General features: G+C 38.2%; 1 protein-coding gene across 2 annotated transcripts in view; it reads right to left on the bottom strand.

The window, feature by feature from the left end:
* Positions 1-27,683, bottom strand: part of gabrg3 (gamma-aminobutyric acid type A receptor gamma3 subunit) — a 175,579-nt gene that overhangs the window by 128,551 nt on the left and 19,345 nt on the right. Inside the window, exons 1-2 of one of the 2 annotated variants that reach the window (XM_023954494.1) lie at positions 13,885-14,072; positions 10,132-10,199 (exon numbers count right to left, since the gene is read on the bottom strand). In XM_023954494.1, the coding sequence (XP_023810262.1) occupies positions 10,132-10,199; positions 13,885-14,056 (240 nt within the window). In that variant the 5' untranslated portion in view covers positions 14,057-14,072. Of the gene's footprint in view, positions 1-10,131; positions 10,200-13,884; positions 14,073-27,683 lie in introns of those variants that run through there. The other variant, XM_023954495.1, reaches the window with a different exon arrangement.

Here is a 27,683-nt window from a genome sequence, read left to right as displayed (position 1 = left end):
TTGATACATGAGGGAAAATACAGACGTTTTTAAGCAGGTGTGCCTCTTGAAGTAGTGTACAGTCCTGCTTATATACTGATTTTTTATGTACACATTAGGCCAAAACATGTACAAATTTAAGTGCATTCTGTATGGGTTGCAGAGAACAGTGTGGTTTGTGTCTCTTCTTTTGAATTCTCTTAAAATGGTTTTAATATGGTCTTTTGAACATTGTACAGCAAACATGAGTGGTTTGACATTGTCCTACCTAATTTTACTTAGCAGGATCAGGGCAGATCAGGCTGATGGATCTGGAGATTTCTGCCTGCGCCACAATAACCAGACAAAGATGATTCTGCGCACAGTGGTCACATGGGTTTTACGACTGCTGTGATTTGTGGCAAAACAGGAAACATATGTTTCTGAGGTAATTACATGCTGATTGAAACAAATTAGTTTGGGTTATTGTGATGTTTTTTAAGCTGACACTTGATGAATAAGAAGTAGCAAACACAACATTCCCAGTGTCTTTGTCCTGTGCTCTGAGAGATCTCGTCATGCTCCTTTGGTGGCTTAAAGTCTCTCTTTGTGTCCTCATTAGAGGCTCTGTTTTCAGGCATAAGCAGAACGAGCTCTGTGTTTCCGACGACCATGCCGATGAATCAGCCATTATCCAAATCTTTTAGCAAGAAAAATGAAAAAAAATGACATGCAGCACTGTGTCCTGCTCAACAAAGACACATATACTTCTTTGTCGTGAGTCGCCTTTCAACTGCAATAAACCGCATGACTAATTGGTCCATAAAGTACTCTTTTCTGAAGTCTGCTTTTTATGACAACAGATACAAAACAAACCCCTAGCTTTGTTATGAAAAAAGGGCACAAATGTTACAAATTGATGCTAAACAATAGACTATAGAGGTGAGAACATGGTAAAATAAAGAGCATGAAAATGCTGTTTTTCAGGACAGCCAGTGTCATGAAAGGTATCTTCCAGCATGAAAAACTCTCTGCAGGTACTAAGAACATGTGAACTATATGTAGATCCCAACAAGAATGTAATATACAGTATTTTCAGACCGATACCACTACACGTTAGAAGTGTTCACAATACTTGCAATTGCAGAGTACCGTTCTTTTTTGCAGGTACTTCCAAACAACATGCATGTAATAAATGGAAAAATCAAAACTCAATTGGACGGTCAAACGCTGCGCACCAGCTTCGCTAGAGTACGGTGTACTTTAGCGCAGAGTTTGGACAGGTTACTGATGTCGTCGCCCTTACAAGCCACGATTTTACAGCATCTGAGACACCGTGTGCTGTCGCCATCTACTTTGGATCTTTTTGCTGACGGCCGCTCCGCCATCCGCATGCATTTTTTGTCACTTGTCAACGGACGGATGCCTGTGTCTGAGTGAGGGTGGGTGACCAGTCCCTCCTTTTCGCACTGGACTGGAGCAGCAAAGGAAAAGCAGTGAGGAAAGGGGGGAGAAATAATTCCCCATCTTTTTGAATCACGTGGAAACATGCCCCCACGCAGCACTGTTAAGCACAACCGTTAAGGCTGAAACTTATCAGTCCGCTAAAAAGTGATTACATGGCATCAGTACCAAACGGTACCGGTTTCGGTAACGCATACCTATTAGTAGCCTAATAGACATCACTTGTAAATGTCTATTAGATATCTATAACTAAAATACGACAACAATAGATGACTATTAGATAACTACTAGATTTCATGTGTCCAGTAGGAAAAAACTACCCAAATGGCTTCAGCATTTAATTTGTCAGCCAGCCTAAACTTTACAGTAATTTAACTGTTGTTTTTTCCCTCTACTTGTATGGGTCCTTTAGGTTTGCACTTTTTCAACAGCGTTTTGGACATAAAACATAATTGACTGTGTTTAGAGAAGACCCCTTTTTGACAGGCTGCTGTGGCAGGCAATTTATCAGGTCCAGCATTTCTTCAGCCCATTTAAAAAACTATCTACTCTCCGAGATTTAGCAACAACATAAACTGACTCTTGTCCTATGGAAGTTTCCAATTGTGACTTGAAACTTTCTTATAATTTAGGAATTTTCGTTTTGTATTTTTTCATTAAAATAACTTGCATTGTAAAAGCCAGTCGGTTTGGATAAAAGTGTCTAAGAAGTGCTATGTCAGAAATTTCTTTTTAAGCTTCTTTCCACACCCGTGTACCAACCACCTACAGGATGAACAGATACAGCTGCAAAGTCTAAAGCAGCGCAGTGCACTGCTTGATTTATTAATTTTTTCTTTTACAATGTATGAATTTATCATTTTCAAGCTTACTTGAAGATTAGAAAAAAAAAAGTTAATGTTGCTTTATATTTTTTTTTTTATATTTGGAATAAAGGCCATGACTAACTACAGTCCTTTAAATCATGTTGCTGTTCTAGGGTTTGCAGGTGCGTCACGGAAATAAAAAGAAATACTTTGTAGTCCATGCTTTTTAGTATTCAATTCTTGTCAGCCGCTTTTCAATCTTTTTTCAGTTTTTTTCTATGAAAATTGGACTGTAAACTATTTCCATCCATCCGTTTATTTTCCTAACTTGTTGCATCCCTTTAAGGTGCACAGGGTTGCTGGAGCCTGTTCCAGCTTCTGTTGGGTAAAAGCAGAGCACATCCTCAACAGGTGGGCAGTTTGTTGCAGAGCCACACACAGACACTCACACACACATCTAGTGATACGCTAAAATCCTCAATTAACCCATGAAGGATGTTTTTGGACTGTGCGAGGAGGCCGAAGTACCCAGAACAAAAACATGCATGCATGAGAACATAAAAACTCCACACAGAAAGGTCCCGATTGGGATTTGAACCAGGCCCTTCTTGCTGTGATGCGAGTGCAGTAAACTATCTCCAAAAACAAAATCTTTTTCTGTTAAACTGGAAGAATGGAAATGTGTAACTTTGTCATCAAAGGTAAACTTTGGATGAATTATTTTGGTGAGGTTTACCCAGTTGCGACTCTCGTAAGTCAGATTTCACATGGATTTTAGTGGTGAAAATCCCTTATTGAGACCAGTTTTATATAACTGGGATTAATGCCTGATTATGGACACCTACAAACATGACTAGAATAAATAATAGTGTATTGTTACTATTATATGATGATGCTACACAAGACTCATTAAAGACCAAAGCTCCATTCATTCATCCTGAGGATGCGTGTCAAACTTCTAAAAGGAGTAATAATATTAGGGACTTCTGTGGATTTTGTTTTAACAATTGCTATTGTTCCTCTGAGGTGTTTTTGTGTCCTTTATTAAAGGTTCCTGCCGGATTCTACAGCTTCACATCAAGACAAACTGACCGTACCTCGTGTTCTGCATCACCATAAACCAGGGGTCGGGAACCTTTTTGGCCGAGAGAGCCATAAACGCCACATATTTTTAAATGTAATTTCGAAAGAGCCATACAATAATGTAGCATCCCTTTCCCACACTGAGGCACGGAGACTTAACCTCTTTTAAGGTTCTTTATTCTGGTTACTGTAGACCGCAACAAACGCCGAACAATTAATTCAGCAGCTCCTGAATCTCTCCCGCCGAGACGAGAGCGCTTCTCCCAACTTTATATCCCCCTGCTCCTGCTCCAGCCCTCCCCTTTCCCTTATTCGGCCCATAGCTGAACCCCATTGGTCCAAACTACCTAACAACAGGCTGAGCGACAGAACTGAGGGCCAATCAGATCTCTGCTTGATCGATGCGTTCCATGAACTCCAGAACTTTTAACGTGGCCCGACAGTCGTCCAACTCAGTCCGCGACAATATGTTTAAAACTAAAATACAAGTGAATGTGTGCATTTGATGTAATTTCAACATTTTTAAAGTACAATAAGTCTGTGGATTCTTTTTAATAACATTGTTATGCTGTTGCTAATAAATGATGAGTATTTCTCGTGGTAGTTCTGCTGATGGTCTAGTCTGGTTGATACGTGGTGAGTTTCTGCTTCATGCAGGCGTTGAGACTTTAAACGTGATTGTAGGTCTGAATGTTTTGTAGATGTGAGACAGACTGCTCACATGCAGACGGGGAGCCAAACACACACTCACACGCTGCAGTGAGTGACGGGCAGCGGGTTTTACGTTTTTACAATCCCTGCGCGATTCACCTGCTGCCTGTCCCCACAACCCCTCACCCCCACCCTCTGCTTTCTCCCTCACACATCCCGTCCCCCGCATCTGCGCGCTCTTTCTCAGAGACGGGAGCGCGCAGTTTTAGGTACGGCAATTCACAGGTTTCCAGCTGGTACAAACTCTGTGAATTAATAGACAATTTTAAACTTATACTAGTGCTGGCGCAGATTTGTCTCTCTAAGCACCGCTACTACTGCGCGCCTCTGGCATCGCATCGCGCACGAGAAGGACTGGTCTAATGGAAAAAAAAAATTAGAATTAAAGATTTGTCTGCAAGCCACATGTGACCATCAAAAGAGCCATATATGGCTCGCGAGCCATAGGTTCCCGACCCCTGCCATAAACCAACAGTTCATATTGGTCAATAAAACTACATCGAATGCTGTCGTGTTTATACAGTAGGAAGAACAAAACAGACTGCTGATATCATGACAAACAAAACGGATCATTTCTATGATATGGACACATGGTGGCTTTTCAACTTTTAAATGCAGCTCATCTTCTAGTTTTCATGAGCGGATGAGGTTAGAGCTCAGCTTGTTTGGAGTTCTTTGCTTTTGTAGTTCTTCAAAACTTTTAGAACGAAAATCACGAAAAAGATTCGGAAAAAAAAAATCCCCCTGTGGTGTTTTTTATTGAATGTAATACGCTTCCATGGTTTATATTTAATTAGAACTGCAGTTGGAATGGTTTGTGGTAACACTATCAAAATGTTTTTAAAGGATATGCGTTTTTCAGAAATTACCGTAATTTCCGGACTATAAGGTGCTACTTTTGTCATACGACCCTGCAGCTTATTCATTGATGCAACTAATTTATGGATTTATTTGAATTTAAGAAACCCAATTTATGGGTTTCTTTCACGGCCGCTGGGAGTGCATGATCCAACTTCCAGCAACAAGCCTATTAGTTTTAGACACACGCAGCCAGACAGCATGGACCTTACGTCAGGTCTTAGTCACTTCAATCATGGTTCAACAAAAAGAAACACCCATGCCCAGCCGCATCCCACAATCCTTTGGTGCCATTAGACCCAACATGCACGTGACCGCCACTACAATATGACGCAGCTTTCAAGTTAAAAGCAATTGTTAAAAGCAGCGTGAAAAAAATCCACCATCACCAACGGGTTTGGAAAAGCCGGTCTGCTGCATGACGGAGAGAACAGCGCAAGCTCAGGAGAGAATTTACCTCTGAGTCATAGTGACACTAGCCCATCTATTTAGCAGCTCCGTAATATACGAGATGATCTTTTAAACGTACTTTCATTATTGTTATGGTTATTATGAAGCGCCTGTTCGCTCATCATTTTATTTCTAATCCGTGTGGTCAGTGCTTTTTTGTGGCAGAATGAAGCCGGAAGAACGGTTGGGTGAAGGCTAACATGCGCTAACAACAACATTTAGCATGAACATAAATCGATGCGGGAAACGCTGCAATCTGCAGCTTGGCTGCACGTAAATATGTGGGAATAACATCAGACTTTATTTTGTCGGGACACGACTAGAAACACAAATCCACGTGGTTGTTTGAACGGTTTCTAAGGACTGAGCGCCATTTTGCTTTGAAAAACTCACCGCCCCAAAGCCGCTGTGTGAGATGGAGACATGGTTCTCCTTAATTCGGCTGCTCGTTAACATAGAGCTGCAGGACAGATGTCACTCTGAAGCCTCCCTCCCGTAACAAAGCATCCTCCCCGCCCCTCAAACATGGTTAAGTCCGGTTGCTCTGCTCAGACGGTTCGCTCCGTCCACCGGCAGCCGTGCCCCGCCCCGCGCAGGGACCGGACGTCAGTGGGCACGAAGCGCTCCTCCCTGGAGCCCCCCTCGCGAGGGGAGACGGAGAAGATAGGAAGGGAGAGACAAGGAGCCCGCGGGGCAAGGGCGGAGCGCAGAGGCGTCCGTGGAGCAACAGTGTGTCCCTGTTGTGGAAGGAAACTTCTGGCGCACGCGCTGCGCAGAGGCGTGCTTTTAAGTCACTGCTGCTCTCTTTTACTGTTATGTTTTTTTAACCAGCCCTGTTACTACCATAATGCTGCATTGACACAGGCGGAAGGAGAGGAGAGCTGCTCTCCTGTTCTCCCCTCCTTCCGCTGCCGCTCTCTGCTCCTTCTTAAACACGCATGCGATTTCAGCACATATACATCCTCAATCTACAACACAGTGTGGCGACCTGGGGGTTAGCCCCGCCTTAAGTACCTAAGACTTATGGGAAGTAGGGAATTGCGGTTGTAAATTTCCCGACCATAACTGAGGTACCTGTGAACAGAAGTCGGGTCCATGCTGTTTGGTAGATGTGGGTGTGTTCAGATAAAAGGGCTGAGCACTGTTCACTCCTCCCTCAGTGAGACTGAAGGCAGTCATATAATATGAGGGTCAGGATAATCAGTGACGGGCCGATAGTGTTGGTAATGACATGCGGCTTGTATACTGGTGCGGCTTGTGTATGTAAATTGTCACGCATTCTCCTTAATTATGGGTAGGTGCGGCTTGTAATCAGGTGTAACCTGGAAATTACGGTATTCATGTGGAAAAGACAGAGGGCTTTGTAAATTAGTTGAAACAAATACTTGTTTTTGCTGAAAAATGTTTGGTTTGGATTAGTGCAGTACCTGGAAATCCCTGCATGCAGATTCTTTTTCAGCAAATGAGACAATTGCGAAAAGCCAGAATTTAGTGCAGCCGTCCACTCAAAGTAGGAATGTGGGCTCAACCCACAGTCACGAACCTTTCAGTGTCATTGTTATTTTCACCTCTTAATATACTCTCTAATTATCCCACAGGTGTGTATAATAGGCCTGTGTGTCTTTTCGTGTACAACTTCCTTTCAGTTCAAGGGATTTTATGCAAAACTGAATTAATCACCATCTTTCTTCAGCTTAAATCATGACATCCTGATCATGTAGTTTCATTGTAATGGTGCTTAATGTGACAACTGTTATTACTGTTGTCTTCTGTAACAATGGGCTCTAAACTAAGATCACTATGGAGAGAACTGCTGGGTCGTGAATAAGGAATGAATATTCAATATAGCAAAACTGAATCACAGACCAAAAGGCAGTCGGTATGAAAAATAAAATCTAGTTTTATGTTTATGAAAACACATACCACAAAAATCCAAAGTATTTATGACTGACATTTATGCAACTAAATTGCTTTGCCCAAAAACTCAGACAGACAAAGGTATTTTGTTTTTTAGAAAATAAAAAAATACAAAAATAAATAAATAAATAACCTAACTATTAAATAATCAACATTAAAAACAGTGGAGAGTCTAGCTTAATTGGCACCAGGGTCAACTGCCCTGTTTTAAATTTTTTATTTTTTATTACAAACACCAAAGGAAAATAAGCTCAAGAGTTAAAAATAGACAAAACAAAACAATGTGCTTGAAAAGGAGTGGGTAGAAGAAAAATCTTGTATAATCCCACCCCTTTTTACAACACCTGATGTTGTGCATATCTCTATTTACAGTTACTTTAAATTATTTTTTCTTCAAAACATTCACATTACCCTATGGATAGCACCTATGCAGAAGTGACACTTTTTGTTTTTATTGATCATTTCTAGCCATGTAAAGTTTTATAAGTGACAGTCTTTTTTTATATATATATATAGCAGCCAAACAAATAAACAAACCTCTATGTGACAAAAATGTCACGTGGAACTTATTTTTTTAATTCGATTTCCGATTTTTTTCCTGACCCCCCCCCCCCCCCCCGCCCTACTTAAGGAAAGCAATAAGTGCAAACAGCAGACAATTTAAAGCAAATTTTGCTTTTATTTAATCAAACACAAGACATATGTAACCCCCATTTCTGGGATGAATTATAAGCAAATAAACACTGAGTCTTGGAATAAAAGATAAGTATAAGATTTTTCTTCTTCTCACTCCCTTTTGGACTTGTGTTGTTTATATAATTTTGTCTTGATTTATATGATTTTTGTCTCGTTTTTGTCTTATTTTGTTATTCTACACTTACTCTACACTCCAAAATAAAAAGGTAACTTACTTACTTAAAGTCCCAGCTGTGTTTTAAGTCACACTTTGTAGTCTAGACTAAAAGGAGACAAACGTTCACCTTGAGAGTAACACTATTTTCTAAAGGATTAACAATACAGCTCATATCTGGGGTCTAAGGTTTTATATAAATTAAGAAACCTTCACCACGGAGCAGATGATGAAGCAGCAGGAGTCGCGGTCAACCCAACAACTAATAATTACAATGCAGTGTTCTTTATTACCAAATAAAGGTAACAACTAACTAACTAATGAACTTACTATATAGGTGTTGTAGAATGAGTATGTGTGTGTGTGTGTGTCAGGGCGCGTGCATGTGTAAGAGGTATGAGCGCGTGCCACACAAGTGAGAGCCTTTGACTGCAATAGGCTTTAGGCAAATGTTGCAGCGTGGGGGGGGGGTCTCTTTCTCCACGTCTGTGGCAGTAAACCCATACCAGTTTCAAACAACAGATGATTTTATTCCTTTCTTGGGAACAAACTTCCCACTCTCACCGGTAGCCATGATATCGCTTGCTGTTTCGTATGTGCTATGATGTTATTGTTTGTCGCGTGCCATACTGCCGTGTGAAACTAGTTCTACGGAAGCTCCGGGGAGCCAAAAATGCGGCAGTACACAAAAACTCGATTTTTATTTTTGAAATCGCCCGTAACAAAAAATTAATTAATTCAATCGATTTATCGCTCAGGCCTAGGTGGAACCTTATTTGTTTGTCAGTAAACAAGCTGTGCACAAATTCTAATATGTTCACATCAGACACATGACGCACGTTCTTGAACGTCTGGGCTTCTTCTTCTTCTTCTTCCTTTTCTACTGTTTACCATCGCATGTCCACCATCTACAGCTGGAAGAAGTTTTTAGTGAAGTGTCAGAATGATTCAAATCTTGTGAATCTTGCTCTACAACTCTAAGGTATTTGTCTAATGATCTACTGTCGATGCGTAGAAACTGTCTTAAAAAAACGACAGACTTTTTATACATGGCTACACATGTCAAAATCAATTTAAAACGTTTTTAAGTAGAAAAACTTGAGCAGGAACTTTAACCTTTTTAAAAAAAACAAAAAAACACAAAATGAAAATAAACACAAGAGTTAAATAGTAGAAAACAAAAACAGTGTGCTAGAAAAGGAGTGAGTAGAAGAAAAAAAATGTTGTATACTCCCACCCCCTTTTTACAACGCCTTATCTTCTTTCCCTTTCGGCTTTTCCCATCAGGGGTCGCCACAGCGAATCAACCACTCTTTCGAGGAGGAGTCGCATGGTTAACTTGGCAATGTTTTACGCCGGATGCCCTTCCTGACGCAACCCTCTCAATTATCCGGGCTTGGGACCGGCACAGAGGTAGAGAAGGGAACAGGGAGCAGCCCGGATTTGAACCCTGGTTTCACGGATGGAAGGTGCCGTAAACCAGCACGAGCTAAACTGGCTCCCCTTTTACAACACCTTACATTGTACAAAAAAACTTTTGCAGTTAATCATTTTCAAAACTTTTACTTTCTGTATGACACCTATGCAAAAGTGACATTTGCTCATTTGTTCTTAATAATTTCTGGCCATGTAAAGTTCCATCAGTGACATCTTGCATGTTTATAAAAAATATGTATGTAAGCACTCCTAAAGACAATTTAGGAAATGTTAGACAATCTAACATTTTGATGATTTTAGTAGTAGTAGGACTTTTAGAGATGATAACATATGGAAGATTAATAACAGTAAACATAAAGAGAACAGAATTTCAATATAATAGATTTATTGAAATATTTTACGTCTTATTTTGACATTATTGTCTAGATATCATAGCTGTATTCTCACATTTAGAATTAGGGGTTTTATATTGAAGGACTTCTTTTTGTTTGAATATGTGGAAGTTCATCAATTTTTTATTTAGTTTTTTTGTGTTTTGTGAGTACTTGAGTATGAAGACAGCATGACAGTAATAGAAACGACAAAAGTGTGACTTACCATGTTGATTGATGACACTGGTCCAATGCTGTTCACAAATATGTCCACATCAATGACAGTTGGTTTCACTGAAGTGAAAAAAGAAAAAAAACAAAGGCTGGTGAAGGCCTGTTCAGTTACATGGTTTGTAAGTAGAACTAAGTAAAAGTAGAGTTAAATAAAGGCCTGTTCACACCGGGACGAATTTCGCCGGCGATTTTCGCCGACGTTTAACGCCTCGTGACTAAACAAAGGGCACCAACGAGAGTGTGCACACCGACGCGAAAAAACGCCAGGCGTTAAAGCGTCAAAAAAAAAAAACGCCTCGGGTTCGTTTTTTTTTTTCGACGCGTCGCGTCGAAATCTACTCGACCAATGAGAATGGCGCTTTTGCTCACGTGTCTGGAGCTTCTGAAGTTACAGTAAAACACAACTTGGGGGCGCTCAAACACAAAACTGCCTTGCTGAGCACACATACCAGCGAAGAAGATAGACGCCAAGTAGCGTCAGTTGGAGCTACTGGTGCTTGAAATATTCATGTTTTCTTTGTTTGATTCTGACAAGTGCGTAAATACTTGCTCTCTTCTTCTGAGTGAAAAGCGACTTTAAGAAGCGTAAAGTTGCGCAGCGCCACCTTGTGTACAGGAGTATTTCTGTTTTACATTAAGCGCCATCTAATGTCAGTGAATGAAATTGCATGTTCACTCCACTCATCGTCAGCGAAAATCGCCTGGGTGTGAACACAAAAAACGTGGCGAAAAACGCTGGCGAATAACGCCTGGCGAATATTCGTCCCGGTGTGTACGGGCCTTAAATGTGTTCATTGTGTTTCAAATCCATGGAACATAATGTATTGGTTATTCTGAGGGACCTACACAGGATATTTGGTTAATTTTGAGGTGGAATTAGGGTTAATTGTGAACCCTTGTGATACAGTTACAGCAGCGAATGGATAGATGTGGCATTTAGAACTGCTAAAAAGGAGGAAAAATGCTTTTCTGTTGATATTATGTTTTCATCTCCGTGGTTTAAAATGGCTGAAAATGAATAAATGTTTATGAAACAAGTCCTGTGACAACCCAAAACATTAAAAAGTAAAAAAAGAACACAACATTTAACCAATAATGCCCGTTTTAGAAGTAAATTAGCACAAACACGTGTCAAAATTCCTCTAGTTTAGTTAGTTGAGCTTATTTAATTCAATAATATTATAAAAACAACAATAGATACATTTGTACCCTCACTGATAACAACAGTCTTTCAGTCATTTAAAAGAGTCTTTAAAAGAGTGACAGAACCTAAGAACAATAAACATGTTTGAAAATAGGACAGGAAGAAGTTTATTTAAGCCTATTCCTATATACCCATTCAATTTTGACAACAAAATAAAAAAACAACATGTCATCATCTCATCATTACACATTAATGATAAATAAATATCCAAAAATTCATTTCAATCGTCATTGGATTTAGGCTGCAACAGAAAAAGTGACCACATGACTATAATCTACTGATTTGATGTAAAGATTGAACATCATTTCTGTTGTTTGGACATTGTTTTATCTCTAAATGTAATTCATTCCACAGTTTTACTCTGGTTACTAAAATGCAGAGTGTCATTAATGTTCTAAGTTGAATTGCTTTAAAGTTCAAGGTTCCCCTTAACCTGTATCCCCCTTTCCCTTTAAAGGACCTTTTTTGTAACATTATTTGGAAGGAAGTTGTATCTTATTTTGTGCAGAAACTGAACCGTCTTAATGAAGTCGAAAATGTTTAGTTTATTTTAGATATGACCAAAAAAAGGGGATGGGTCTGTTCACTGTACTTAGCGCAATGAATTGTTCTGATAGTCCTTTTTTGTAATATATACCGAGGATGGAGAGTAGATTTATGCGTTTCCCTAAACTTCAATACAATAATAAAAAAAATATGGAGTTACTAGAGTGAACGACAAAACATTTAAGGATTTTGTATGGAAAGAAAAATAGACGCGATTCGTGATTTGTAACTTGTGTCTGCCTGTTTGTGTGTACCTTTGGATTTGTGGGTGTGTGTACTTTTTTTCTTCTTTTTTTTTTAGAGTGTGTGCACTTGATTTACCACAAGTGTATTAGAAGTTGTGAGACTCCTTTCATGTTTCAGAGTTTTCTTGACAGCCACTTTGATTGTGAATAATATCTAGTAAAAACTTTATATTTTTTCCACTTTCTTAAAGTAATAATCGCCAATGATTAAGTTAAAAAAGTATAAATATGCTTTTATAAAGCACTCACCGCTTTTTTCCAGAACAGTATGCGTAATTTGTATTTCATATTTGCACGTTTTTGATATTGGAGTCTACATGTGACTCAATGACAAATACACACAGTTACGCACAAAATGTATTGCATGACTTACACATAAAAATGTTCACACACAAACCCAAAGTTGTACAAAAACAGGCAGACACAATATACAAATCAAGGAATACGCACGTACAAATCCAGTGAGTTTCTTTCTTTCCATAATTTTTATGTTTTATATTTATTTTCATGGTTAAAATACTTTACAAAATGTTTAGAACTGATGCATTTAATATTAGGTTTCCAACTGATTATTCATTAGAAATTACTCCAAGAAAAATTGCTTTATGTTTACACTGTTAATCTGTGATTCAGTTGGGGAAAATACTTGAAAAATGATATCCTCTCATGGGTACATGAATGTTGTTCACCTTTCGGCTTATCCCACTCGGGGCCCCCTTTGTGTCCTTCCTGACACAACCCTGTATTTTCAAGGCACAGGGAGACCCAGACAGGCAGCAGTGCCAAGGGTCTTCCCTAAATATTGAATAAATGTAAATATTTTAAGATCTTATTTCTTAAGATGGTTTAACACATTTTGAACTTAAGGGTGTGCTTACTTCTCCTCACACTTGTTTCTCATTTCAGTTCAGTCTTTGTTCTCATATTTACTTGATTTTAAGAGTACAATGCTAATTTATTCTGTTAAATTAAAATATAAACAGTACATGTTGAAGAGGATATAGTGTGGCAGTAATGTGGAGCTGGCATCCCCGCTCATGACAGACTTTTGAATCTCATCTTTGACACCAAAGCATTGCTGCAGAAGGCAAAAATAACAAATTAAGCTGGAAATCTTTGTGGTTTCTCTTCTGCGATGCAGCTGAGCTGAACAGGCTTCATCCGCGTGGTTTTAAGATCACAGAAAATGTTAAAGTCTTGAGTGAAGTACATCTACAATATAGGTCGTCCCGGGAAGGCCTCGTCACCGATCTTTTCCATTGATTCAACAGGCAACACATATCCTTTCAAGCATCTCCAAAATCTGGAGCAGTTTCATTAAAGTGGTTTTTGATTATCTTGGTCCTATAATGGTTGCACACACTAGTTCCCATTCCCACGCTATCTGTGTTTTGCTGATTAAACTTCCTGGGAAGGATGTTCTGTCCCATCAGATTTTGTTTATGCAGTGGTAATGAAGGCATCTTCACAATATATGGTTGCCATATAGACATTTAGCCTCCCAGCACTGCGCACACACAAGTTACAAAAGATGAAAGATCCAGCTCCTCCTTCCAGCTCAACCAGCTGCTGTTGTTGAAAACTCTTAAGTTTTCTCCAAATAATGATTTAATGCTCAGGTGTAAAAGTTTAATTTCAAGCTCGAACTTCCACAACAATTATGCTACAGCTGTGACATCCTGCTGTCATGAGCATTCATATTTGCATGGCAAAAAAAAAAAAAACTCCCTCGCCCATCTTTTTCCATTACCTGTCGGTTGAGCCTTGGTTTCTTGGCTAATTGAAGCCACGCAGACTTTTTCCACCTGCCACTCTCTGTCCCAGCATTCAACTCTTGTACTAGCAGATGGCTCACTAGAGAACCCTTCTGGGGAATCAGTACTAGAGCAGCCTTCCAGGAGGACCTCATCTACACAACACATGCAGAGAAAACTGAAAAGGAGCAAAAAAAAAAAAGAAAAAAAAAAAGCTTGAAATACATGAATATATACGTGTATTTAGTTAAATCATTCTAATTTTTTTTTTTTTACAAGAATTGGCCGTCATTAGCAACTTCAATCAGCATTTTCAAACAGACTCCCAGAAGTGAGTGCTTGTCTCATGGCATCTAATGATACCAGTGGTTGCAACAGGGTCCAGTCTGACCTGCAGAACAGCCACCAGGACAAGCAATTAACTGGAGGAATTCAGGGCCTGTGACATGCTGCTGCTCGAACTCATGTCAAACAGGAACCATTTAATTGTAGCTCCTATCTGCAAAAGAGTCCCATAAGATGGTCTTTGTGTTTATCATCAATAAAAATAACCTCACAAAGCAGCAACTTCAAAATCCCATGCAATTTTACTTTTCTATTAAATGACATTTCAACAACTGCCCCCTTAAGCTGGTCATTTCCAAAGATGGATCAGTGGCATTGAAAACATGGGATCTATGTTGAAACAGCTAAATTCAGAAAACTAAGTGTGGCTATTGAAATGAACTAGATAAACTTTGATTAACGGATTGTTGTTGCTTCAGAGGAGGTACTTCCAACAAGTGCCTTCATTAAAGCACAAGGCTGCCTGTTTGCTTGGCAGTGAGTATCATAAAAACCCCAAGAATTTAATAAGAAACATCTAAAAATGTCTGCTAATAATGTTAAGGTCCAAGCAGACCTGAAGCAGGAAAAGTTCTGATTGATAATTGTCAGAAATTATTACAGGGCCACGCACACTCATGCATTCACACCTATAGACAATTTAGAGTCTCCAATTAAACCTATGAGGCATGTTTTTGGACTGTGGGAGGAGGCCAGAGAAAACCCACACATGCATGAAACCAGCTGGGACTTGAACCGGGGACTTCTTGCTGGGAAGCGTGTGCATTCCAAAAGTATTTAAGTGTACTATTAAAACAAAAAAAAAATCATATTTACATGTACATTTACAGGAAAATCAGTCAAACCATTTCAACTTAAAAAATAATGCTGATGCTAATGTTTTAGCAAAGATGTGCCAATACAGCAGGACGTGTATAATACACTCATGAGCCTCAAACTCTGATGGTTGATAAATGCAGAGCTAAAAGTCCTCTAAAATGGGAATTATTAACTTATACACAATACAGTTTCATTACATAGTAGACAAGAGTGTGCGGCATGAAAAATGATCACAGACAAAACAAATGTTTTATTCCTCTCGTGTTTACATGGCATGAGAATTATTGCATTTTTAAACATAACTGTTTTTACCTCTAAATATTACTGTCTAAAGAGTAATAAAATGACCTTTCATAGGTTAAATTCAGTGATGGCAGTGAGTATACAAAAAAAAAAGTGTCAGAATAGCTGTGTTTGCAAACTGGATTTGTAATAATTAATTTGCCTAATTAAAACATGACAATCTAGTGAGAAAAAGTTTTTGGAGGTTTTTCAAACATATTTTACAAAACTACAATGGAAACACTATTTTCGAAATACATGAATCACGTGACCAACAGCCGCATGTCGATATGCTTCGTAGTAGGAACTGGCTGCCTTGGGCACCGCACGGCGGGCGCCACCAGAGGTCCCAGAGCGTCGCACAGCTCATCAAAAGTTGAATGCGTCATGCAGAATTCTTGGATCCACAGACTCTGTAAAAATCACCAACCACCATTTCCCAAAATCCATAGCTACTTCCACGCGTAAGGAGCTCGCCGCTCTATGGCCCGAATAAAACTCAGATGTCTCCTTTGATAGATAATGATGAGTGCTAGTGCTGCGGCAGAAATTTGAATTTATCTGCTGTAAATCATTGTTCACATCTGTCACAATGTTTTGAATGACTTATAGAATTTCGATAAGTTTTGTGCATATGTGGAATGGAAACACAGATTGTTGAAGGACTCATTCACCTGTTGCTGTGGCAAAAAATAGCCAAATAACCAAACTCTTCAAGACTTAAAGTACAGACCACCTTCCCATTCATTTTAATGAGAAGGTGTGTCCAAACTTTTGGTCTGTACTGTAAGTTTAGCTTATTTTTTATTCGACTCTAGAAATAGAGATAGGAGGAAAAATGGAGTTTAAAAAAACTGTTGGTTTTCTAAAGTGTGGTCAAATTACTGAAAAAAGTTTACAAAATGTAGTTTCTTTTCAATTTTAGATGACTTATGGTTGGTTATTAGATGCTAATGCACCTTTTTCTAACCCCCTATTCTTCTTCATTTTTCAATTTAGAGGCAATTTCTTATGAATTCCTGCCATTTTGCAGAAGCTACGTCCTGGAAAACAAAAGGTTTTTGAATTTTGGATACAAACGGAATTAAAAGACCACTGAGAACACTTTCAGAATAGATCAGAAAAAGATAAAAGTAGGACTTCAAATCATACCCTTCTCCACAGCGGCCATGCCCTTTGACATTTAGGAGCAGGGGAATGAGATGATTCAAGCAATTAAAGGTTTAACGAGAAAAAACTGAATGGATCAAAATCTTAGACAAAAAAAATTAACTCAGGGTTCACCAACCTTTTTGAGACCGAGGGCTATTTCATGGGCACCAAGTGGTATGAAGGGCGCCACTAAAAACCTCCTAGCCCCCCCCCCCAAAAAAAACAAACAACACAATTTGAGGACTTCCTTTTGTGTGCCCTATTTTTATTTGCTCATTTTACACACAAAAACATGCATGAATTTTCTAGACTCGTATTACAGGGGGGGGTCAAACTCAGTTGCAGAGGGAGCTTAATTTCAAAACAGACTTTAGGTTGCAGCCGAACAAGATAAATATTTATTGAACACACTAAAGCTAAACTTTTAAACCTTTAAAACTTTAACTTAATTTTAACTTTTTAAACATAAATGTAAATAAAAACAGACAGGAATATTAATCCTCACATTAATGGATTACTCAACCACCTCAACCTATTCTCAAAATCTTTACATTACATGAATCATAAGAATGTCCAGAAATTGTGTAATTTATTTGATCTATTTAAACTTTTGTAATAGACCCTTACTTTTAGTGATTATTTTTTAAGTTATATTTGTTTACATATTTGGGTTTTCTTTGTCTACCTTTATCTCAGAATTGATATTGTTGTCATTGACAGACATGCGGTGGTTGTTTGTTGAATATTTGCTTCAATAAAAAAAAAAAAAAAAAGATTTTTTTTGGGTGCATTCCCTGCGGGCGCCACAAGGGGTGCTCGCGGGCGCACTGTCGCCCGCGGGCACAGGGTTGGTGACCCCTGCCCTAACTCTTAATGGTTGGGTACAGGAGTTGGGGGTGAGGGGTCTCTGTGGGGGTTTTAACTAATTGAGCTCCTTAGTTTTTTCTTTCATATTGTTACAGAAACCTGGGTGATGTTAGCTGTTGGTCATATAGTAACGAGTGAACTAGAATAAGACAGATTTGTGATGTTTGTCATTGTGAAAACTATAAACTAAAGTTCAGCTGGAAGCAATTGTTACAATAGAAATTTCAGTTATTAGTGTTCCCTAAAAATGTACTGTCATTTGGAAAAAATGGTGGCATTACACGCCTTTCTTCATTAGGTCGTGCTAATTGTGTTGCACTCTGTAATTGTTCACCTTCCCACGGCGCCTCTGAAGATCAGTTTGGCAGTGAGCAGTCATTCAGAAAACAGGGACAGCTCATTAACTTCAGGGAGTTCGATGACATGTTCAGGCATTTAATTAACATTTATGTATTTCATATTTAGGCAGACAGTGAAAGCACCATTCTGAATGGTCACACAAAATTGACTGCACTATTCAGGACTCCGCATGTACCAGCATAAAGGAAGTTTGATAATAGGCCATTTTAAATAAAAGGTGAATTATAGAATGACTCTTCTGAGGGGGTGATCTGTTCTGAAACAGTGAACTAATATCCATTGAGAAGAAGAGGGAATCCAGAAGCTCTTGTTAGATTTATTTGTAATTAGGGTGGGCGGAGGATGATGAAGTCAGCGACAGATACATCAGCTAATCCCACCAGGTTTGCAGCAGAGCCTGGCCCTTGTCTGATGGATGGGAGCTGCTAGTGAAGAAGAGACAAACTGCTAAGATTTACCCTCCGTTTGACGCCCTGACCAGGTGACCACAGCTGGATGTAATCTTCATGAGAAGGAGAAATAAATTCCTAATGTGTTCTTTGCCCGTTTAAACCAATCATTTCTTGTGACCTCTGCTTGACTGCAAGTTATTCTGAGTGGGTTTAGCTCTTCCCGCCACTTGCTCCCCTGAATACTTTCTAGGAAAAGAAGGTAATCCACCTTTGATTCTTAACACTTATGTGGTGCCAGCTGCAAACGGATGAAAAAAAGGTTGCCAACATTCATGTTAGAGATGGCTGTTCCAGTGCTGGATTAAAGAAAGTCCTTTCAGCCCTTTAAATGCCATGCTGGTTTTTTTCTGAATGGAAAAAAATCTGTAGAAAACAAAATAGGTTATGAATTAAAAAAAATCATGAATTTTTTTTCACAAGAGATGTAGGCACCCTCTTTTAAGATTTTAGAATTGTTTTGGCTTTAGATCAGCAATTGACCCAAAAACACATCATCATTCCAAGGATCAATGCCTTGCAGTGAATTAGCCTCATAAGGCAGCTTATTCAAAACACAGAAAGCAGGCAACACTTGACAGGGAAATGCATTTTTAACCAACCTATGCCAAGCATGCGTACACAGATGGGTCAGGCGAGTCGTCTGCAAAAACTCAACCACTAAAACGTATAGCCACCAATGTTTTGGTAAAAAGGTGATTCAAAATGCCAACACAATCCTTTAAAACCAGAGCTTTAACTCCAGTGTTGACATTCTTCTGACTATCGTAACTCTTTAACCATTTGGACAGCTAACTTATATCCAGTGGATTCTGAAGCAGAGAAAAGTCAGATACCCACCGACCTCTCATAAAACACGGACCAGTGAATGAAATCACAACCAAGCATCAGATGTACATTGAGTTTCCTATATAATAACATTTTTATTTATAAAAAAGTTTAAAATGCCGTACATCTGTTGCATCTTGTACAAAAACATTAATACCACAGCCTGGCTCTTATTTTTGTGATGATCAGTTTTTTTCTTTTTAAAATCAGACCAAAATATAGAATTTTATGATAATTTTACTGTATCTGCTAACTCATTGGGAAGTGATACCAGAGCCTTGAAGCAAACACACTTGAAAGATAGTTTCTATTCTGATAATGCAGAGCATGCCTCCATCATGACCCGAAGCCCACACTAGACTCCATGTGGCATGATTGCAAATGACCCAGTTTACCTGCTTACTCATTATTGTGTCACATTTCCTTTGACTGATTAAATATGCCTTTAATCAAACATAACCTCTTAGTTTCATAAGAGATTATGTTGTAAAAAAAAAAATCTAAAAAACAGTGTTACTGCCTATTTTTTTATATTTTTTTTAAGTTGAGAAGACTTTTCTTTTAAAGGCCACACTTACTTCTGGTTTTTACGTGAAATTCTCACGGATGCGTCAATTCAGCAGAGGCATAAAGCTGGCTGCAGCATTAACTGAACACTATAATCACCTCACATTTGAGGCTCCACAATTCCCCAATATCTGACAAAAGAGTCATTGGTTGTGTCGCCAGTCACCTCTTTGAAAAAGAGTTACTTGAGCCTGAAAACACACTAAATAAAGCAGCTTTCACTTAAGTTACAAATTACTCCTGACAGGAAAACAGAGATACAATGGCTGACATATTTGATTTAAAAAAATGCTGTTTGGATACACATAAAAAGTGAAAGATAAATAATGGGGCTTAAATAAGAAAGCTGAGATGTGCTAACATTTCAGTCTTCATACCAACGAGTGTCTCTGTGTGGTGCGGTCACAGAGCTCCAGACATTAGCTCACCCAAACAGCCCAGGTAAGTCCAATACAACATACTTTAGTTATTTTCTTTCTACAATCCGCAGCAAAACAAGTCAGTTTGTCCGAGAAAATTGTCGAACACAATTAAAATTATAAATCAATTATAAATTGATAAAGTTCTTCTGGGGTTCGACAGGCAGAGACGCTCGTCGGCCTTGGATTCTGTCATTCAACCTGTTGTCTGGATTTTTGGGAAATTATGGGAGGGGACGCTGGTCCAGAAAACGAAATTAAGGGGTTTGGGGATCCACAAATACATAAAAAATAGACTTACTTTACTTACTTTCTTATAACCTGTTGGTTAACTTAAGTTACTCATTAATTTGTATTGTCAAGTTCCTTCAGTCCCAACATGACACTAAATGTCTATCCTTTTCATCCACAGTTTTTTGTTTTGTTTTGTTGTGTTTCCACTTGGCTGCCTAACTGCTTTCTGCTGCTGTCTGTTTTCTGTATTCATTAATCAAATAACCATGCCGGGACTCCCAATGACACGACTTCACATGGGGGTGTAGTAGCCTATTTCTGGGTGCAGTGTACGTTCTCTGGCCTGCAGCATAATGGCTAATGTCATGAAGACTTCAACTTTGGCTGTCACAGTCCAGGCTCATTACATGGAGGAAATGCCAGGGCTTTGAAATATTCAAAAAGCAGAGCAGCTCAAATCCCCCTCAGGCGAGATGCACTCGGGCCGATCATCTGTCATGCAGCAAATAGATACCAAAGGTTTCTTTAACGATGGTTCTCCACATTAATTGTCAGTGTGGCTGCAGAGAAACTTTAAAATCAAACAGGTGACTTTTCAGGTTGGTGCAAGAATTCTTTGAAAAAAAATGGAAAGAAAAAATTACATTAATTAATCCAAATATTTTAAGGGTTTTTTTTGTTTGGAATTTGGATTCAAGGATAATTGGCTTTGCAAAGGATTGCACAGAAATGCAGTACTTCCTAACCCCAAACCCCTAAAAACAGACACGCTGCGTTTCCATTAAACTTTTTTTAAGTCCGTCTTTGCTGAACACAAGATGGCATAAATGATGTGCTACTTTTAAAATGTACGTAAAAAATGCCACTTATGATGGCCAAACCGCTGTTCTTTACATCGCCTTTACTGGTGATTTATATTGGCTTTCACTTGCCATAGAACCATGTCGTGCTCTGTGATTTGGAAAATATTCCAGGATCTCCCCACCTGATGGCCTCACCGGGGCTTTCGGCGTCTGTTTCTTCATTTTGCTCGCAGGGAGTTCCTCTCGGTATGGCTCACCCTGGCTGGCTACCTTGAATCTATCAACTTTTTGCATCAAGACCATTGACTGTTCTAATATCAATGATCAAGACAGACGAAAGGGAGCAGAAAAATAACATCAGCAGCTCCAGACACAAACTGAGGGTCAGAATCATTTATCAGTGGTTGTTCAAATAAAGGGAAAACCAATAAAAGGTTTGTGGGGAAACAAGAAAACTTCCCCTGACTAAAATGCTTGAGCTTACACCCCATCTCTGACATCCCTCCCTTCTTTCCTCTTCTTTTTTCCATTTGGTCCAACAACAACAAAAAAAGGATACAACTATAATAAATATAAATAATGTTTAGCCTAACTCACAAAAGGGATTTATACAAATACACTCCTTGTGTGTCAGAAGATCCACAACCCCCTGTTGCAACAGTAATATACTGTATGTCCAACACAATAGGCCTTCAGCTCCCATCTGTCTGCTCAGCTGTTGGACAGCACAAATAAAAATAAAAAAATGCTTGAGCCGTTACCAAGGCAACCACAAAGAAACACACAACCAATGAGAGTAGAGATCCGCACACACTTTCTGCCGCCCATAGGAAAGTCTGCTCCAAAACTGTGCAGTCGGGATAAAGAAACAAAATTTAATTTATTTAAATTTCAGGGGGGGGGAACTGAGCTGATGGATTAATAATCTATACATATACTCATATTTTGAGTCATACCTTTATGTACAGTGTATTTTGAGTTCATATGGCGTATACTGGTGCAGCTGCTAGTCCAACGGCAGAAGAAAATCCACAATGTAAAAATAATTGGTAACTGCCATAGCTTTGATATCCCCTAAGGACATAAAGGAATAACATTCATTTTAAGAATGCTGAATTAAAAACAGAAACACTATTAGAATGTTTAATATTTACCTGCTAAATTTGGGTTAGCATTACTCCAAAGAAGTCAATTGGGTACGTAGTATGTTTAAAAAATTTATAGATTCAACTTTACTAATTTGGAACGGGTTGCAAATTGTTATCTCACATTTTCTAGGTACCGTAATCTCAATTGGTTAGTTTTTACAGGTGGATTGATGTTCATGTTGTAATTCTTGTATTTTGGCACAGTTACACCAACAGGTGTTAACCTCCAGCTTCTTGCTGATGGTTTTGTAGTCCATTCTGGTTTGCTTAAATGCACTGAAACCTCTTTAATATTTCCCATTCTGGAGGATTTGGAGTCTGATTCTATGATTAGTTCAAACAGGTGCCTTTAATTCAGGTGACAGGTTGATTAGAGGAGTCTACCTGGTCTGTGTGAACCAGAACTCTTAATAGTTACGAGGGGATCAAATACTTTCAATGAAATGCCAATAATTAAATATAAATTCTTTAAAGTCAATTTCTTGATTTTTTTTATTTTATTTTCTATCTCTCACTGTTAAAATGAACCTACCATTAGGCTATTGAAATAAGACTTTATATTTATATGTACTCCAACCACCTTCTCCTATACAATGACTTAATTTCCAATTCTCCAGTTTGCTAAATTCAAGCGAAGAAAACTCCAAGGTCATCTTCTCTATACTCTGTAAAATACCAGAACCTCCAAATATACTTCTTCCTCACCTGTACACCTCGAAATTCTTCAACGTCCCTCCTCGCATACTTTTTTTTCTTCCTAAGTAGCTCATCCACTAGCAGCTTATACCTATCCATGGTCCTAACCTACCCCTGCTAGTTCTGTCATCTCCAAATTTTCAGTATTTTATCTTCAATTAATCATTCAAATCCCCAAACTCATCCAAAAATCTAAAACCACGACATGCCAACTGGACCAGTTTCCTACTCCCCCTGTCAGAGCTACTCTCCCTTTACTGTCCCCTCTTATCACCAACATCATCCAGGCTTCTCTCCAGAGTGAAACGGTCCTCCCTGCCCTGTTACCCCTTTTCTCAAAAATCCTGGTTCAGAACCCACTGATATCAATAATTTTGGTTTTATTTCAAATCTCTCATTCATTTCCAAAATCCTTTAAAAAAATCCACACACATCTCTCCAGCTATAATCTGTATTCAAAATTCCAGTGTGGCTTCCGCCCACTTCACAGTATTGAAACAGGCCTTCTTAAAATCACAAATCACCTCCTCCGGCAAAAGCACCTCACCACTCACCAGCCCATGAATGTGTTAACATATCAACTGTCATAAACATCAAAGGAGTTCCTTTCACCTAAAATCTTTGGGGAAATGTATTTTTTTTTCAGTTGTGATCTCTAAACATACTAACATGTCAAAAATGGAAGCTTTGGCATAATATCATCAAGGAACCTCTACCTCACTTACAGGTACGCTAGGTTGTTACGTCACCCTACACACCATTTACCGTTAATGGTATTCACTTAATGGTTCTTCTCAGCCAATCACAATCATATTTTTTTCTTTAAATTCGTGAATGGCTGCCTCACTCTACAATCTAGATAGTTCTCCAGCCCTCTTCCACCTCATCCTCCCCCCTGATGCTTTGAAATGGTCTAACCTTCATCAGCATCTAGGCTCTGGGGTTTATACATCTATGATCAAAGTTCACCTAAAGCACCAAGAATTTTACCAAAGATTATGGACTTATTACATTAAGTTTTCTGTAACACAATTGAATTTTATCTTGCATTCATCTTTCCTTATTGTAATGTTTTTAACAACTCAACTGCAGAACGTTGAAAATATCAGTTTGCACATTCCTTTTATAATAAGTGGTCTTGACCTTTGTACAATTCCAGCAATGCAGCCTAGGGTCAGGATTAAAATTATAGATATTACAGATAATTGTGGAGCTTTAGCCAACACATTTGAAGTCTTTTCAGTTTGCTTTGGGGTAATTTTTGGCCTAAAGGTTTGAAAACCATGTCTAGCTCCTCGTTCATCAAAACTCAGTTACAGCAGATTCACCTCAGGAAGTGACTAAGAATTTTTTTCAGTTAGTGACATTTTGTACTAATTATGTTTTGATTAATACATGTTCAAAGGGTATTGCAATAATTAATACTGTCATTTTGTTTTATAATGATGTAATAAAGTAGTAGAAATAAGCTTTGGACCAAAATGACCTAATTAAAATAAGCCCCTAGTTTTTGTTTTCTTGTAATTTTATCTGACCATTTCTGTTATTAGGATTCAAAATGAAAAGTATCCTTGGACAACAACCTATTCCTAAATGTAACCTGGACCTCTTTGTCTCTAAAAATATTCTCTGTTGACCTACTCCTTGTGTAAATATTTAAAAGACCCTATTTAAATATCAATTAATCTAACTAATTTAACAAGTGTTAACCGTTTAATTCTGTGGAAACACAGCCAATTTATGTACTTCTTACTGGCATAAGGTTTATTTTAAAGGGCCTATATATTTCTTTCCTTAAACCTTTCAGAGTAAACTATATCTATACATATGATAATGTATTACCTTTGGCACATTGAAGAACGATTTCTTTTCAATACAATACAAGTTATTTTTACAGCTCATTGTCCTACCAGAAAGTAAGAGACCTCGATCTCTGAGGCACAGCATTTCACCCATTTTACGTGCCAGATCATAGCATAGTTGCTCATCTTAATCCGACATGTTAGGTACTGGTATGTAAAATAAAAGCAGGAAATGTGGGAAAATATAAAAACATTCATAAAGGAGAACAAACTAAACGAAGAACTGTTTAAAGTTAAGTTGGTTTTTATTGTCTAGAACATAGGAACATTTTTTTATTTTTGGGTTTATTGAAAGACTTTTCTAAATGTGGATTTGCCAAAACTACAATACAGTTTATTCAAAAGGTGTTCCCCAGTGGTGAATCTCAGTAGCCCCGGTTACATGCGCAAAATATCTTGATCGGACCAATGATTGGATTAAATTTCAACCGTGTACATGGGCCCAGAAATTTTTTTTCCGAACGAACGAACGTTCACATGGTCACACTTTCGGTCGGAATAAATCACTTGGGCATGTGCAGTAATGTTGAAAATACCGGAAAAGGAAATGAGACCCACTGTAAACAAAGTTAGTGGCCATATACATTTATGCAGCAGTTCGGTAATATACGAGATGATCTTCTAAACGTGCTTTTGTTAATGTTATAGTTATTATGAAGAACCTGTTCGCTCATTTTAAATTTCAATCCATGTGGTCAGTGCTTTGTTTTGAGGAAGAACAGAGCTGGAAGAAGCCAGGATTAAGAGAGGCTAACACGCACTAACATTTACCCTTTGATGAACATAAAATCCATTCTTCCGAACGGCGGGTTTACATGATGCATTTTTCTTCCGATCAGGCGTTCTTTCCGATTACTTTTGTCCATGTAAACGCAGCTAGTGTCTCCTCACTGGTGTCTTCATCTTTGTCAGTTTAATATAGACAATAGACAATATCTATATACCATAGACCGATTTAAAAAAAAAAAAAAGGACTGAGGAAACCAAAATAACCAAAATAACATTAAGAAAAAAAAAAAAGAAAAAATGATGATTAAAGCAGAAAATAAGAAAAGCAATTCCTTATGCTTTCATCCTTTCAACAGAAAACTTACCATAATGAAATTTTAGCACATGATGTAAATATTCACTTCACATTCATGCCATGTAGTGTAAATGCTGTTTAACCACGAGTTTAAAATGTGACATTCATTAATGCCAAGAGGAGGCGGGGTCAAATTACTTTAACACGCCGTCTGCCATCAAAGGGCGGCCATCACAGAAAACGGCTCTCTAATTTACTTATTTTTGACCTCAGACCAGATAATTAAAAAACAAAGACTAATTGCCCACATCCTGTTTATCATTATGTCTTCATACATCATTAAGTCCATTTAAGCTGCATAACCAGGCAGGAAAATAGACCTGCGATACCTGGAACAGAAAACGTGATTATCCCCTCATCTGTGGGAAACGAGTTAACAACATGGCTGCAACAAACTTCATCTGTGAAACTGAAACCCTGACTTCAGGATGTCATATCAATTTCTAAACGGCAGCATTATAACTCATTCAGAATGAACAAAAAAACGCTTATGGTACTTACAAGAATCAACTTGTGAACTTAAGCATTATTACCAAATATTTTTCAATTAATCAAGTGTGTAGATGTGATTATAGAGGTTTAAAAACACTTAAGGCAGCAGCATTAGCACAATCAGTCATTTGTTACTTGTTTTGTAGAAATTAGAAAGCTATGGTAAAGTGGTTCCAGTATAAGGGTTGGGTCCAGTTGGAGACCAAAATTAAAACACAATTTTCACGTTAGAAACAATTTGAGTTGGAATCAAAATGATTATAATAATAATATTAATAATAATACATTTTATTTCAAGTGCCTCTCAAGTCACCCAAGGTCACTGTACAAGGGTAAAAAATAAGAAAACACCAATAAGAAATGAACAGGATAAAACATGAATAAAACATAAAGATCAAGATAAACATCAATAGGACAATAAAAACAGGATAGAAAAACAACAGACAAAATGAAGTTGTGCTAACTGAATGGATCAACTGTATGATTGTTGGAAGAGACAAGTTTTGAGTTTGGATTTTGAACAGTGGCAGAGAGTCAGTATTGCGTAGATCAGGAGGAAGAGAATTCCATAGCTGGGGGACGGAGCGACTGAATGCTCTGCCCCCCATGTAAGTAAACCTTTCTTTATTTAGTGAGTAAATCTTATTTTATTTAGCACTTTTCTCAGAAAGCGACTCACAAATTGCTTCACAATGTTAAAATATTATAAAATCAGTGTCACCATGGTGACAAGACGGGCAGGTGGGGCATGGAGCTGGATTACGTGGGGTTCGAACAACTGCCAAGCTTGTAGAAGATACCCATTTTATTGTTGGGTGTGACCTATTCTAGTATGACAAGTTAACCCACTTCTCTTTGGTTAAATAAGGCATTTCTGCCGTTTTCCTTTTGTTGTACATTTTGGCTCTGCTGAAGTTTTGCAGTAGTATGCTGCATTTTAAATGAAGCTACAGTTATTATCCCAATTGTTTATAAATTATATTACTGATGCCTGAAACAGCCGCGATTAATGCTACAATTGAAACCCTTCATTTTTCCTTTTTTTTTTTTAATCTAAAGCTGAAGTTTAAAAATAATAGAAATTAGTAAAATACTTGTTGACAATGTCTTCAATAGACAATGGACATGTTGAGAACAATAGCTACATTTCCATTGACTATAAAATTGTACAAATTGGATTTGCAATAATAAATTCGCTGAATGGAAACACGACAATTTTCGAAAGAAGTTATCATAAAAAAGTTTTTAGGCTTGGAGGAGGTGGTTATTGAGCCAAATCGAATTTTACTAATTTTGCAAAACTGCACTTTTTTCAAATTACACGAGTGACATGACCAACAATAGATAGCGATGGCAATGTGCTTCCTGGTGGGAACTGGCTGACTTGG

This window comes from Oryzias latipes, chromosome 4, assembly GCF_002234675.1.
Source record: "Oryzias latipes chromosome 4, ASM223467v1".
Lineage (NCBI taxonomy): Eukaryota > Metazoa > Chordata > Actinopteri > Beloniformes > Adrianichthyidae > Oryzias > Oryzias latipes.
This window is presented reverse-complemented; position numbering and strand designations above follow the sequence as displayed.